The 15,011-nt window shown below is 40.7% G+C and overlaps 1 protein-coding gene across 1 annotated transcript in view; it reads right to left on the bottom strand.

Moving 5' to 3' along the window:
• Positions 1 to 3,515: 3,515 nt before the first annotated feature.
• RRAS2 (RAS related 2) overlaps positions 3,516 to 15,011 on the bottom strand; it is a 42,353-nt gene continuing 30,857 nt past the window's right edge. Inside the window, exons 2-6 of the mRNA XM_032222862.1 lie at positions 12,401 to 12,488; positions 11,692 to 11,794; positions 11,045 to 11,153; positions 9,326 to 9,444; positions 3,516 to 6,752 (exon numbers count right to left, since the gene is read on the bottom strand). Coding sequence (XP_032078753.1) covers positions 6,665 to 6,752; positions 9,326 to 9,444; positions 11,045 to 11,153; positions 11,692 to 11,794; positions 12,401 to 12,488 — 507 coding nt within the window. The 3' untranslated portion in view covers positions 3,516 to 6,664. The remainder of the gene's footprint in view (positions 6,753 to 9,325; positions 9,445 to 11,044; positions 11,154 to 11,691; positions 11,795 to 12,400; positions 12,489 to 15,011) is intronic.

The raw sequence follows: 15,011 nt of genomic DNA, 5'->3' as shown, positions 1-15,011 counted from the left end.
CCAAGTGCCATTTATCAATGAAATAACTCATTGGAGATCACTTCCTTCCTTCTGCCTTTTTTCCCCAGGCACATACAATGTTCTTGAGCCCTCCTCTCAGTAGGATGTGGCAAGCAAAATGCTAGTCACCTCTCCTTATCATTTATATCTTTTATTAGTTGTAAAGCCTGGTTCACTAGTCATCACCCAGGTCATATTCCAACTCTCAGGAATGCTCTCAAGCACATATAAGGCTTCAGCCCCCTTCCAAAAGAAACAAGAGTACCAGCTGTACCAACTTCGAATCAATCAAAATACTCTCTCTCACACACACACATACATATGCACCTACATAGATATTTTGAAAGCGGTGTTTTATTGCCAACAGCAACATCTTCCCTTACTGGGGGCAGCGTTTGGATCATGTCAATAGTTGGGGTTTTTGTTGCTTAAAAAAGGAACAAAGCCCTAACAGTCCACCGGCAAACGGGTGTGGAATGAAAGTTGAACTGATCCAGAATTTCTCTCAACATGTTGTGCGGGTTTATAAATAATGCATCAAGCTGGGAACAGAACCAGCACATTTTGTGTTTTCTCATATGATGTGACACACTTGTCCCCTCCCCCCTGCTGATGCCTGTCAGAGAATAAAATAATTTTTGTTTCCCTTTCATTTTCCAAAGTCCTGCACAGGGCTGAACATTTTCCCAGCAGGATTTTTTTTTATTCTGTTCCCCAGCAAATCCTTTTCTACATGTAACAGACACAGCAGGCCAGATGCTGTTGCTGTTCCAAATTCCAAGTCCAAATAAAGTTCTTTAAAAGCAAGTATCTTTCCATACGAATTAATTGCTGCAAAGAAAATGGGCGAAAGGCATCTGGAGTTATAGATTCTGCATTGCTAACACCTCTGAATTGTTAAATTTTCAGATGCAATGAGGGCAACCCAAGGCATTATTTCTTTTGAGACGTAGGACCCAGTTAAGTGCCACACACTTAACTATTTATGCAAACAATGAAAAGACTGATATGGGTCTGTGTACACAATTCTACCACTGTACAGATGCTATTTCTAACTGCCTAGTTCCTATTCTTATCTTTGTAATTAAAAGATGTGTGTTTCATGTTGTCACTGAGATCAACTATCCAGAATAACCTATACAGCCAACTTTCAGAAACACTAAAGCCAGATTAAAGCTAACATGCCTCCTTCCTTTTGAACAAATTTGACCTTCAGCTTGACTTAAACAAGGGAAAACCTACATTGTATTCATTATTAACATATTCACCTCTTCATCTCTTTCCTAGAGATCTAGTTTCTGTGTTGGTGGGAAGAAACAAATATGCCAACCACAAGAACTGCAGTATGCCAATTCATCTGTCCATCTCCCTATTTCTTAACCAGCTTCCTGTCGGAGGCGGCCCACCTGTGGCAAATGCATCACACAAAGGCCTCCTCCACAAGGTTTTGATGAATTTCCCAATTCACCCCAAATTGCTGTTGCCATTATTTTCATGGCATGCCAATGCACCACAATTTTTGTGTGGAAACGGGGGGTTATGGGAAGCATTTGGAAAAAGGTGCTTTGGTGTGTGTGGGGAATGCTTACAAATGCTTGTTTCAGAAGCTTCTCCTACTGTTTCCACCATTCGCCACCACTTTGCTTCTCTTCACGGTTTGCAGGATCCTAGTAGAAGTAACTGATGGCGCTCTACAGTAGCGATGTTAAACTTGCAGCCCCCAGGCCAGATGCATCACGTGTTAGCCATGCCCACGCGTGGTTTAGCAAAGGGGGGGGGAAGTTGCAATAGGATGCCTCCGTGATGCCAGTTTGACACCTCTCTTCTAGAGACAGGACAATAGCAATAGCAGTTAGACTTATATACCGCTTCATAGGGCTTTCAGCCCTCTCTAAGCGGTTTACAGAATCAGCATATTGCCCCTAACAATCCGGGTCCTCATTTTACCCACCTCGGAAGGATGGAAGGCTGAGTCAACCTTGAGCCGGTGAGATTTGAACAGCCGAACTGCAGTCAGCTGAAGTAGCCTGCAGTGCTGCATTTAACCACTGCACCACCTTGGCTCTCACAAATCTTAGGGATTGTCTTCCACTACTACCACCAGCCGAGACAGCAACTGGTCAGATAGAACCCATCTATCTTTGAACTGCTTGACCACTTCCATACTGTTTGCTTCTGGTGTCACATATAATTTCTCCACATTTCTACCTCACCTTGCCATCCCCCTTCACTCCTTTCCCCATCTCTTCATCCTTTTTTTCCTTCCTGCTTCCTCCTCACCCTTATATTTTTCTCTCAAATTTCCTTGATGCAAGAGGAACTGTAAGAAAATCCACTAAGATCTGCATTCAAGAAAACTCTAGCTCCTCATGTGAGCCTGCTGAGATGCTGGGAATGGATGGATGGTTTGTGCACAGCCACATCTTCTTTAGACCCACATGGATTTTGAGCAATAGAATGCTGAATAGAATATTGGTTTCATAAGTACTAAATGTGTTTCCTTAACAAAGTTTCTAACTTGCTAACATGAAAATGACACTGCCATTGTTCTTCTTAAAGATAGTTCTTGAAGAATGGATCCAAGCACCTTCACTATTTAATGAAAAAAGGCATTTTTTTAAAAAAGAAAGGAAAACCATCCTGGTGCTTTGACTTATTTAAGCAATATAACTTTACTTTTGATGTAGTTGTCTTACAAACATACTTAATGCAGTTGCTGACCAGTTTACACTGTCCTCCTTCCATTCCCCTGGACTAGAACTACAAACAGTAAAAAAAAAAAAAATACCGGTAACTGGCAGCTAAGTTTGTTCCTGGATTCCAATTAAGAGACTGTTTCTGTCTGCTGTATGTTTAAACCCCCTCTGCTGGACAAATAGTTGATTCAAATGTCAACACTTATAAGAACAGTTGAGTCAGAGTTCCCAGCACAATCTACAATGCAAAGACCATTGCTTTTATCTATGTGAGAAAGACCTTGAGACAAGATGCTGCCTAGGGAACAGTCAGATAAGAGAGGACATTGCCTGCAGCTGCATAATAAGAGAAAGAGGCTCAGAAAGATCCTAGTATCTCACCCCTTTTTCAGTAAAGGAGGCCAGTAGAAGATTTGTATACTTAAGACCTTGCAAGATTGCGTTAATGTGGTGTTACAATGAAATATAATTAGCTTATCTGATCATCTTTTTGGTCTGGTTTACTTGGGAAGGCTGACATCAATCTTGCAAGTCTGGGAGACTAATAGACAAGGGAAAAAACACCCACCAGTATATTTTTCCAGCTAAAAAGCCAGTGCTTTCAAGAATTTAATTCCTCAGATTACAGTCATTTTTCCATGATTCAAAATACACTTTTTTTTTTTTTTAAAAAAAGAGGATTTTCTCACAGCCAATCTGATCACGCTGAGTTACAAAGTAAAGATAGTAAGATTTTTTTGTATGTGTACAGGGAGCACCAATATTTCTGTAAAATCTACAAAGCAGATTTTACTTTAACTTTATTACTGTTACTGTTACATCATACCATCAACAGATAGAATGTTGTAAAATAAGAGTAGCAGAATGATTGGTTCCTGCCTTTATAAGGCTACAATCTATACTTTATTGAAGGCAAGACTAAGCAAAAACACTTATAAATGACATTTTATATCTACTGCCTTAATTAGCTGGGGAATGGATTGAGATTTTCAAGGGCTTTATAGATGAGGTGAAATTTTAAAAAGACAGTGATAAAAAGTAGGAATCGGGTGTAGATTAGGAACCAAAATAAATATTTTGCTTTTTTTTTGTTTCCCATCTTTTCTTGCATCTGTTTCCTTTATATTTCATAATTTTTGGCTCCAATGTGCAAAAACAATGCCTGGATTTATTTTTAATGATACAGATTTTTCTTTTCTTGAGCTGAAATCCAAAAATCTAGATTCACATAGAATTCGACTGATCATTATAAAATGTCAAGTTTCTCAGCTTCTTCCTGCTGGAGATTGGGCAGTGTGTTTTGAACATACATTAAATCATCACCTCTATAACTAGAAGGGATTTGGAATTTAAAATAACAGAGTTGGAAGGGACCTTGAATGTCTTCTAGTCTGACCCCCTGCTTAGGCAGGAAACCTTACACCAATTCAGACAAGTTTATCAAACTATCAACTTTTCTTCCTGGGAATTAAAATTGCAATTGATTTTTTTTTTAATTCAGTGGATAATACCTATGAAAAATGATGAGAGTCCTAACCTTTCCTCAAAGTATATTCAAAGACAGCAGAGAATCATCAACACAGGCAGTTTTATAAAAAATTTATATTTTTGCAACATAGCAACGTTCTAATAAAGCCACATTGATTAGGCCTGATTTACTTGGTTGTGGATAGGTGCTCAGAGCTTTGGGATGGAACAAAGGAAAGGAGAAGACATTATTGTTAAGCCATCACATGAAGCAGATTTTTCTGCAGTCTATAAAGTTTGCACAATGTTTTCTTAAAGTTCTACAATCACTGTAATGAGATAATTGATTTTGCAACATTGGGAAAACGTATTACTGACAATCATCAGTACAGGAAAGCCAAAAACAAACAAACATGGGATTTCAATATAATTGTGCACTTTAATGTTTACATCAATCAGTTACTCATCAAGAAAGAGCAAAACACCAGGAATCTGGTAGATAAAAGATTCCTGATTTATCTGATTTATTTTGCCACTGTTTGCTCTCATTACAAAAAGAGCAAATGTTTCTAAATTCATCCTGCTTGCTCCATTTAACTTTTGTTTTGTAAATGACAGCTTACATGTACTCACTTGGCTGACATTAGCTGATTTCAAAAAGTTAAGCAGGATCAAATCTGGTTAGTCCTTGTAGGAAAGACTATCAGGAAATGCAGTAATAGAGTGCGTTTTGGTCTGAAAAGTTAAACATCTCAGGAAGCAGCAATGCCACATCATTTCCATACTGTTGCCCAAATTATATGGACGTGTCCCTGATGGTGAAGAGAACGGAGGTTTTACTTATTTTATAAATACGTAACTACAGTACCAGAAGCTCTGTTAAGGAGAACTATGGCCTCCATCTGCAATTGTGCTGTGAATGTGTGTGCAGTTCTAAAATGTTTTATGCTCAAGTTCTGTTTCAATAATTTGTTTAGTTTATGCTCACAACATAATTTAAATTATAAAGCAACTCTGCCCTGTTTTATATTATGGGTGAATTTGGAACATTCTGGTTGGCTTGCTTTTTAAGTAATTTCAGCCGGAAAATGGTTATCTGAGGTCTTTTTCACCTTTCCATTGTGGACCTGTCAATTATAGTTTTAAAGTCTAATGTTACTTAAGACTATACTGAATAATCAAATAACCAAACTTTGTGAAATAATCACTACGGCACTCGTTCACAATTTCAGAAAATGGCAAACTATCAATCCCACTAAGTATGTAGTCCCACAGAGTAAATCCAAAATTCTTAACCACAGCATACTTTAAAGTTGGATATCACCCACTGAACTGAACATTCAGTTAAACACTTGTACAGTTTAATAGTTACATAATGGTCAGTCATTTGTGAAGCATACGGAAGGTGTTTTGAAAAAACATGATACGATAATGGTTACTGTATATTGGGCAAGACATCTGCCTGCCATCATTCAGTAAAGCTGGAACAAGAAAGAGGTTCTACCACAGTTCTACAAATCTTGCATTACGTAGTTCCATCAGTTGAAAGTATACTGTGAGAATTAAATACTCATCTTTACATATACACAACTTATGCTGTGAAAGCATATTTGCTTACAAACATATAAAAATACTTGTTAACTAGTTTGATAAGAAAATAATGTATAAAAGTATATAGCAAAAAACATTTAATCATCTGACAATGGAAAGAGCAAAATCCTCTTTTTATATTACATGAAAAACAAAAGCTACAGATTAACTTTTCTGGAATCTCCTACTTGGAAATACAAAAGGAAGACACAATTTTATTCCAAACCATGATGTAACATTATTTAAAACTAAAATGCTCCAGTCCATAATGAGCCCAGGTATTTGGCCATAAAGCTGTAATACTAATAATCCTGTAGCTATTACTGGAGCCATAAAATAAATACAGTAGAGAGTTGAGCACTGGAGAAAACTACAGCATAAACAAGAGCTGTAACACAAAACCTTGCCAATGAAATTCAGTGTATTGGCTTCCTGTAAGGCAGGCTGAATTTTGTTGCCTAATCTAAAGGGAAAAACCTCCAAACCTACTTTTTAAAAAAATACTCTACATATTGATTAGAGAACTCTTTCTCTCTCTCTCTTGAGTATGATCAACAAAGATCTCACTGGGGGGAGGAGGGGGATACCCATACAGCCATTTTAATCTTGACTTCAATAGACTCCTAAAACTACTTTTTGTCCATTGTGAATAAAACTCCACAAAGTGCAAGTTTCTTGACGTAAGGAAAAAGAATTTGGGAGTATTAAAAGAAGCCTTAGTGTAGTGACCTCTGATGTGAGATGACTAAGGTGTCTTCTAGGTCTGGACCAGTCTGATTCTTTCCAACTAAGGCTATTTTGGTGACCATTTATACAACATGCACACATAAAGCAAGACAAAACATCAAGACACACAGGAAGAAAAGTGAGGAGAATTAATCTGGCAGTCGATAGCTTGTTTTAAAGGATCTTCAGACGATGACACAGTGGCACCCTTTCTTGTCCTTCTCCTTCCTCGTTGGCTCTGGTGAAGGAGGACATTCTTGTTCTTGAAATTTCCTATGAAAGAAAAAAAATCAGATAAGACTTAGGGCTTCAATCTTATATAGTTCCACCTATAAGTCTGCTTAGCTTATGCATTGCTCCAGCTGTCTCTGATTGGATCACACAGACCAATGCCAGTGTTACGTTCTAGCGTTTGTCAAGGACACAGAGAAGCAGGCTGGTATTGTAAACGCTTTATCTCTAATGTTGCCAAAACTTGCAATAACCGGCACCAGGTGACGAATAGCACAAAGGCAAATATTCAAAGTCAGTTCTAACCTGGTTAACCACACCACTGTAATATATACTCTCAACCCCACCCATATCCACCCATAAACCACACCCCTCCCTGTCCCCCAGTGATGACGCCACCACCCATTACCTACACCCCCACCCAAAGAGAACCAGTGTCCCGCAGACTGTCCACAAATAGAACAGCCACCCTGCCCACAGATGGCCGAGGAGTGAGAGCTATCCAGGCGGGTCCCGCCAGACAGAGGAGGGGCAGGGTCCATCCAGGCAATCTCCAGCAAACCGAGAAATGCATCCGCTACAGGGCTGCTGCGGCACTCTGCCGATGACATCACCAGAGCCAGTTGGGGCAAAAGGATCAAACATGGAGCCCCAAAGTCCACTGCGCTGCTATAGGCACCAAAAGTCCCATGCCATTCCGAGCACCCAGAGCCTGAGAGGGGCAGGCAAGATGAACCAGTGGGAGAACAGGAGTCGTAGGGTAACTGACTGTCGGGACGCTGTGGTAAGCATGGGATCAGTTGCGGCAGTGATGCGATGTTAGACCTGCTTGCCACGCAAATGGCAGCCCAAGGGCTGACAGCCAGGTTTCCGCTCATGCAACCATCCCCCGAAAATGGGAGTGAAATTTAATTTTAAGAATCTGTTGATGAAGATGTTATCCATTTAGTCATGCCCAAATCTTGATGATTCCATGGGTCAGGTCCCTCCACATCTTCCGATCTTGCGCTACTTCTTTGAATTGTTCTATGCTTTGGCTGGTGTTAGCTTTGATGGTGTCCATGTTCTTCAGTGGCCTGGTTTCCTTTTACCGCTAGTTTCCTTTTACCACTAACTCTTCTGCACCTAACTGCTTTCTCCAGTGAATTCCCCCGCATGACATGGCCCAAAATAAGTGGGACACAGTTTTGTGATTTTGCCTTCCAGTGACATAACTGATGTTAGGTATTCCAGTACTTGCTTGTTAGTCACCTTTGCTATCCAAGGAGTACATAGGAGACTCCTCCAGCACCACAGCTCAAATGAGTCAATTTTCTTCCTGCCTTGCTTTTCTAAAGTCCACCTGGAATCCATTGAGCCCAGGCTAATTACAGCACTTTGCACCCGCATAAAAGTAAAGTGGATGGAAGTGATTTTTTTTCACACTAATGGGTATAACTGAGATGGGCTATTTAGATATTTGTTCACATTTTGTACAGCACGCCTTGTCAGCAATATCCGGAATGTTTCCATTCTAGCTTCCTCTCTTATACTATAGCATGTCCTGCCAATATTTAGTTGGCATGCTCAACTCATATGTTCCAGGCTTAACTTTTGTGGTCATATTTCAAAGGACAGGACATTGGATTTCCAATATTTTGGACTCAGACTGCGAAGACCCAGATTGATATCACCATTCAATCACAGAACCATCCTATCACAAAATAATAGCTGGGGGAAGTAGCAAGAAGATAATCCATGCTAGCATATTCCTTTATAGAAAGACATCTGTTAAAAACCTTTTTAGCCATTAACTCCCCCCCTGCTACTGCTATCTGAATGGACAGTTCTTCATTTTATTTTTATTCTGCTTGATATTAGAACGATATTATTGTTTATGTAACCCAGTTTGGACTTTCTATGTGAGATGTCATATCAAAGACTTAATTAAAAATAATCTTAGCAGAAGTATAAATTCAGTAATGCCAACAATATGGATATGATAAAAATATGATAACATTAATTAAAAACCGTCTCTGGTATATTCAAAGTATTTAGCAGCAGGCATTTTTTTACTGATAACATTAATATCAAAAAACAAGGATGGCAAAGAAAAGAGATTCCAAATTTGAGAAAAGTTCCATCTTTCAAATTGGGACTTGTGAACAAAAATAATTTTCCAAAGAATGTCATGTTAATAGAAAAAATAAGCACTCTCTTTAAAGAAACTGATTAAAAATGAACTGAAAACTGATTTGAAAAAAAAACCTGTTTATTTTGATCCATTGCAGAGTTATATTACTGAAATGGAGTCATTATATTATCTAAAGAAAAAAGCATCCTGTAACTCTGGGCAAATTATTTACCTGAGACACAGAAGCTAATACTGTTGAGATTACTATACCTGAAATAACATACCTTCTGCTAATAAAGAGAATTCATCTGCACCTTACACTAGGTTTAGTATTTTTTCCCCAAAACATGACAATTTTACCTATGACTTTGGCCCTCTCTGTATATAAAACAAAGAATAAACTCCACAAATAATAAAATGGAAAGAGAAAGGAAGAAAATCTAATTTTTTAAAGAAAAAAAAGTTAAAGTGAATTTCTATGCATTTGCAATTCAAGGTTTACCTTATAACTCGGACAAGTTCATGAAAAGCTTGATCTACGTTGAGCCGTATTTTTGCTGAAGCTTCCATATAGGTTACTTTCAACTGCCGTGCTAATTGCTGACCTTCCTCCTGTGTTACCTAAGTACATAAAGAAAAGATATGCTGTATGTAATAGCAAACACCAATGTGTTTGGGTAACCACAGTAGCTAATTCGGGCTCTGTCCTCACCAGAGAACAAATTCTTATGCTTGCTTGTAATTTCTCCCATCAACTGTGATTAATTTTTTGATCAGTTAAAAGGCTTTTTAATTTGAATCCACAAGACACTAAGCAAAGATAACTAATGAAGCCTAATAGCCAATTTGTTATGAGAAATTATGCTATATAAGTGCTACACTCAGACATAACAGCATTCTATATCAGTGGCCAGTTAATAATGGACATGGTGATGTGATAACAGACATGGTAACGTACGAATGGACATGATATTCAGGGGGAGGAGAGCAAGTGATGTCATGTGCATCATGTACAAGTTATGTACTATATACCATCCACCATATATTGTATGGCATTTTCATGATGTTGTCATGGCACCTGGGACATCACTTCAACAAAGCATCCAGGATGCTGGCTGTTGATGGGGAAAGGGGAACAGGGGCACCTCCCGTAAATGCCAGCTACTTTCACTGACAGGATGTTTCTACTCTTTTTAGATTTAGATTTAGTTTATTTGTATGCCGCCCTTCTCCGGGAGGGACTCAGGGTGGCGAACAACTCGAAAGGGGAAAAGGGGATACAAACACAATACACGTAATTAAAATACACAAGAGTCATACAGCCATACAAGTCAAGAGGGGAGGGGAACTCATCAACCCCAGGCCTGCTGGCACAGCCAGGTTTTGACGGCTTTCCGGAAGGCCTGGAGAGAGGTGAGGGTCCGAATCTCCGCGGGGAGTTCATTCCAAAGGGCCAGAGCTGCTACAGAGAAGGCCCTCCCCCGGGTGGTAGCCAGATGGCATTGGCTGGTAGACAGAACCCGGAGGAGGCCGACCCTGTGCAATCTAACAGGTCTATGGGAGGTAATTGGCAGCAGGCGGTCTCTCAAGTACCCAGGTTCCTATTTTTCATCCCTATTGCTAAATGACTTCCTCTTTACATGCTGTTTGTTTCAAAATAACTTCTCTTTCAGTTATATTCTAATAAATCAATTTTCTGAAAGGGTTATTACTACTATGAAGGAAAAACAATTCTCAGTCTCTAATGCTATGAGTAATTGTTGGTATCGGAAATGCTGGAAACATAATTGGAAAGAGACTCATGCCTTAATAATGATGTCATGATAATTGTCTCATCGCTTAGATATTGTCCTGAATAACATTCAAATGGCAGTTGCTCAGAGAAGAAGTTGATTTAATGTAGAAATGCTTTCATAAATTAGGAAGAATGGCTTCCTATCTAAATATTTAAGTATGAAACGTCTTAATTGCAGAGCAAGCTAGTTTGATCTATTTTGGGCCAGAATGTGGTTGCTAAAAGTTGACACCAACTTGGTAGCAAATAATTAATCCATCAAGAGGTTAACCTCCTAAAAAAATAGAGCAGTACGCCTTCAGAGTTTCAAATGGAGCATTCTATCTGGAGATGTCAAGAACTGAACCCATTGCCATATATTCTTCTATAATAGCATTTTTTAAAAATCACATTCTTTTTGGCATTTTGTTCCTACCAAATTCTTACCTGTCTCTGATGGTCCAGGTCAGCTTTGTTTCCAACTAGAATCATAGGGAACTCATCACGATCTTTTACTCTAAGAATTTGTCTTTGAAATTTATAAATTTCTTCAAAACTAGGAAATAAGAGAAATAAGAGAAGAAAAACTGTTAAGAACTATCCAGGCTATTAGTTCTGTCATCTCACAATCCTTAACAGAATAACAGAGTTGGAAGGGACCTTGGAGGTCTTTTAGTCCGGCCCCCTGCTCTGACAGGAAACCCTATACTATTTCAGACAAATGGTTGTCCAATCTCTTCTTTAAAACTTCCATTGTTGGAGCATTCAGAAACTTCTGGAGGCAAGTTGTTCCACTGATTGTTCTAACTGTTAGGAAATTTCTCCTTAGTTCTAGGTTGCTTCTCTCCTTAATTAGTTTCCATTGCTTCTTGTCCTGCCTCAAAACAATCTTTTTGTGGGCTGGTAAAGCTACACTCAAGAAAACTAGATCCAACATTTTCTTGTTTGAGCTCAGTTAGTCAGACATTTCTATGGATCTTTGCAGAAAAATTAATTCACTGTGTTGAAAACCAGGGCCAAATACTCCTAAGTAATCCATGTTGATTTATTCTAGCCACAGTAGATATGATAGCTCTCATGCAAACTTCCATTACCTTCCTCTATCTGTGACTGAAAAGACAAGCAGAAAGCCTTCTCCAGTCCTCATATACTGTTCCCGCATAGCTCCAAATTCTTCTTGGCCTGCTGTATCTAGAACTAAAAAAAGACTGGTTAGTTTTCCTACCTAAAAATACATTTTTTACAACCTCCATGCATTAACTATAGTTTAAATTATTTTTAAAAACTAAGGTCATGTTCTCTTAAACTAAACATGTCTCCTCCCATGCCTTTCTGTTACACACTCCAATGCTTCTTTTAAATTTTGTCTCCAGATTAACTGCAATATTGAAAGTCAACAAAGAGGAAACTCCAAACAGTCAAATGTTGGGAGGTACAATAGGGGATATTTCCCTGACATACCACACATACGTTATTTAATCTTTAAAAATTAACGCTAACATGACTTTGTGGGAAAGCAAACATGAAGTTTTCTCCATCCTATAATAATTCTACACATAGGTGGTAGAAGGTTACATGGATTTAAGTTCTGCATGTGAAGAACTATAGAAAATAATTGTAGAGGAGAAATGGAGCTAATATGCTGCTCCTTCCATGGATATAGAGCTCTACATGCTTACAGAAACTCAAGAGAGGAACAATTAAAGAAGTGAATACAAATAATGAAAATGGATCCGGTCCTTAAATAAACATTCCACGCCCAATACAAATTCTATAGAGGGACAAAAATGAATAAAAACTTACTGTCTAATCTTGCTGCTCTTTCGTCTATTACACATTGTTTTGTGTAGGAGTCTTCAATTGTGGGATCATAATCTGTAACGAAGTACGACTGCAGAAAAAGAAGAAAAAAGAAGCACATTAAACCCCAAAGTTATTGTGAAACCATCAACCAATCTACCAGCATGACTCCAATCCTGAAGGAGAAAAGAAAATAATTTCAATACAATCCTTTATGTTCCCAATCCACTGAGCTGATCCAAAAGAATATCGTGTCCACGAGTATCAAAAGCCATTGAGAAGACTAAAGGATGCACTTACAAGCATCTGGATCCTTCACATGAGCCAACCCTGGAAGCTAACAGATCATGGATCTAACAGGTAGTTTCCCTAACAACCCAATGGACTTTTTCTGCTACACCAGGGCGAAAAGGGAAGGCCTACAGAGATGTCCCGTCCAGTGTCTACCTGAATGCCATTAGAGACCTTTATGAAATTGAGATTCCCAATTGTTCAGTCTGTGCAGAGTGCCTTGAGGGGTAGAAAGGCAATGTCTTTTTATACAGAGAGATTGGGGGTGGGGTTGCTGTATATAGGGATGGCTGCCATAAAAGAATACACTTTCTATCCAAACCATAGGCTACCTCAATAGAGTATTTCATTGAAGGCAATATAGTTATACAGTCCTCTCCAGAGTCTCTGCCTGCCATCAGTTCACACCCTGCTGATGAAAGCCACACTGGGCAGGCCATGTTGCAAGGATGATAGACCATCACATCCCCAAACAGCTCCTCTATGGTGAGCTGCCTCAAGGAAAGCGATCATACGGGGGACAAAGGAAACTATACAAAGACACATTGAAAGACTCCTTCAAGGCCCTGGATATTGATACCACCTCCTGGGAAACCCCGGCACAAGATCGACCGACAAGTCCAGGACTTGTGGGACTGAGGCCCTGGTGGGCACCACCTGGGTTTGCCTGACACCAGGCCACGAAGGAAACCCAGGTGGAGTCATAGATCCTCGTACTAGATTGTCTGCGCGAGGCCTCTATAGTTCTAATCACTCGCAGCGACAAGTGAGCCTCCCTCAGGCGCTCCTGCTCAATCTCCACATAGTCGCAGCCAGTATGGCTCCAGGTGCACTAGCTTTCCCTGGTGCAACTCTATCTCCCCTTCTGGGATCTGCCATGGAGGCCACACTGACAGGGTCATGAGATCTGCAAACCAGGCCCTCTTCGGCCAGCGAGGTGTCACCAGGATCAGCTCCGCCTGTTCCCTTACTAGCTTCTCAACTACCCTGGCAGATGCTCAAAGGAGAGGCTCCACTCTCTACTGTCCACCGTCTCTCGACTCAGCCAGTCGGCCTGATGGTTGTCGATCCCCATGATGTGCTCCACCCGGATTGACCGCAGGTGTTTCTCCGCCCGGCTGCCCAGCGACATCACCTCGGCATGTAGTGCCTTGGAATGTGTGCCACCTTGCCGATTGATGTGGGCCTTGACCGCCACATTGTCGGTGAGGACCAGAATGTGATGACCCTCGATGGAGGTCTGAAAGTGTCAAAGCGCCAGATGGATTGCCCGGAGCTCCAACCAGTTGATATTATGTCGGAGCTCCTGCCAGGACCACCAACCCTGCACCAACTGAGATCACAGGGTCGCCCCCCGGCTGAACAGACTGGCGTCCGTGGTGAGTATGAGGTGCTCCTGGTCCCTGAACTCGCACCCCTTGAGCAAGGCTGGGGACAGCCACCACTTGAGGGAGATCAGTACTTGAGGGGTGGCCTTGACCTTGGCCAGTGAGCTGCTAGTATTGACCCTCTGGAACAGCAGGAGGCACCACTGCACAGTCCTGGCGCACTGTGCCCACAGTACTACCTCGATGCAGGATATGAGTTTCCCAACAAGCTGGAGAGAAGGGCTATGGGAACATAATGATCCCTGCGGACCTGCTTAACACTTTTAACCAAACTGGACCTACAATCTGGGGAGAGGAAAATCTTCCCTGAACGGGAATCTATAACAGCCCCCAAATGTAGGATCTTAGTGGACGGGATGAGAGAACTCTTCTCAAAGTTAACAGAAAAACCTAACCGTTGAAGGGTGTCTATGACTTGCAGAAGGTCCGCCCTTGTTTGACCCGGGGATGCCCCCTGGACAAGAATGTCATCTAGGTAGCAATGCAATCTAATGGGGAAACCCCTCAAGAATGCCACCACAACCACCAGCACCTTGGTGAATGACCTGAGTGCGGATGACAACCCAAAGGGCAAGGCCCTGTATTGGTAATGGTGCCCCAGATAGGAGAACTGCAGGAAACACCTATGCAGTGGGAGAATGGGGATAAGCCTCCGAGAGGTCTATAAATGCCTTGTAGTCCCCCTCCCGTATGCCCGCCAATATGAACTTAAGTGAGGCCATCTTGAACTTGCGGTAAACTAGATATTGGTTCAAGAGCTTCAAGTCAAGAATAGCCCTCCAACCCCTTCAGCACAAGAAACAAGTTTGAATAGAACCCCCGACCCACCTGGTACAAATGGACCAGTTCTATTGCGGCAATATCAAGCACATGTTTACTAGCCTGGCACATCCACTTGCGCTTGTCTATGTTTGAGTTGGGGAAAATGTGCAGAA

This window comes from Thamnophis elegans, chromosome 1 (genome assembly GCF_009769535.1).
Source record: "Thamnophis elegans isolate rThaEle1 chromosome 1, rThaEle1.pri, whole genome shotgun sequence".
Classification (NCBI taxonomy): domain Eukaryota; kingdom Metazoa; phylum Chordata; class Lepidosauria; order Squamata; family Colubridae; genus Thamnophis; species Thamnophis elegans.
This window is presented reverse-complemented; position numbering and strand designations above follow the sequence as displayed.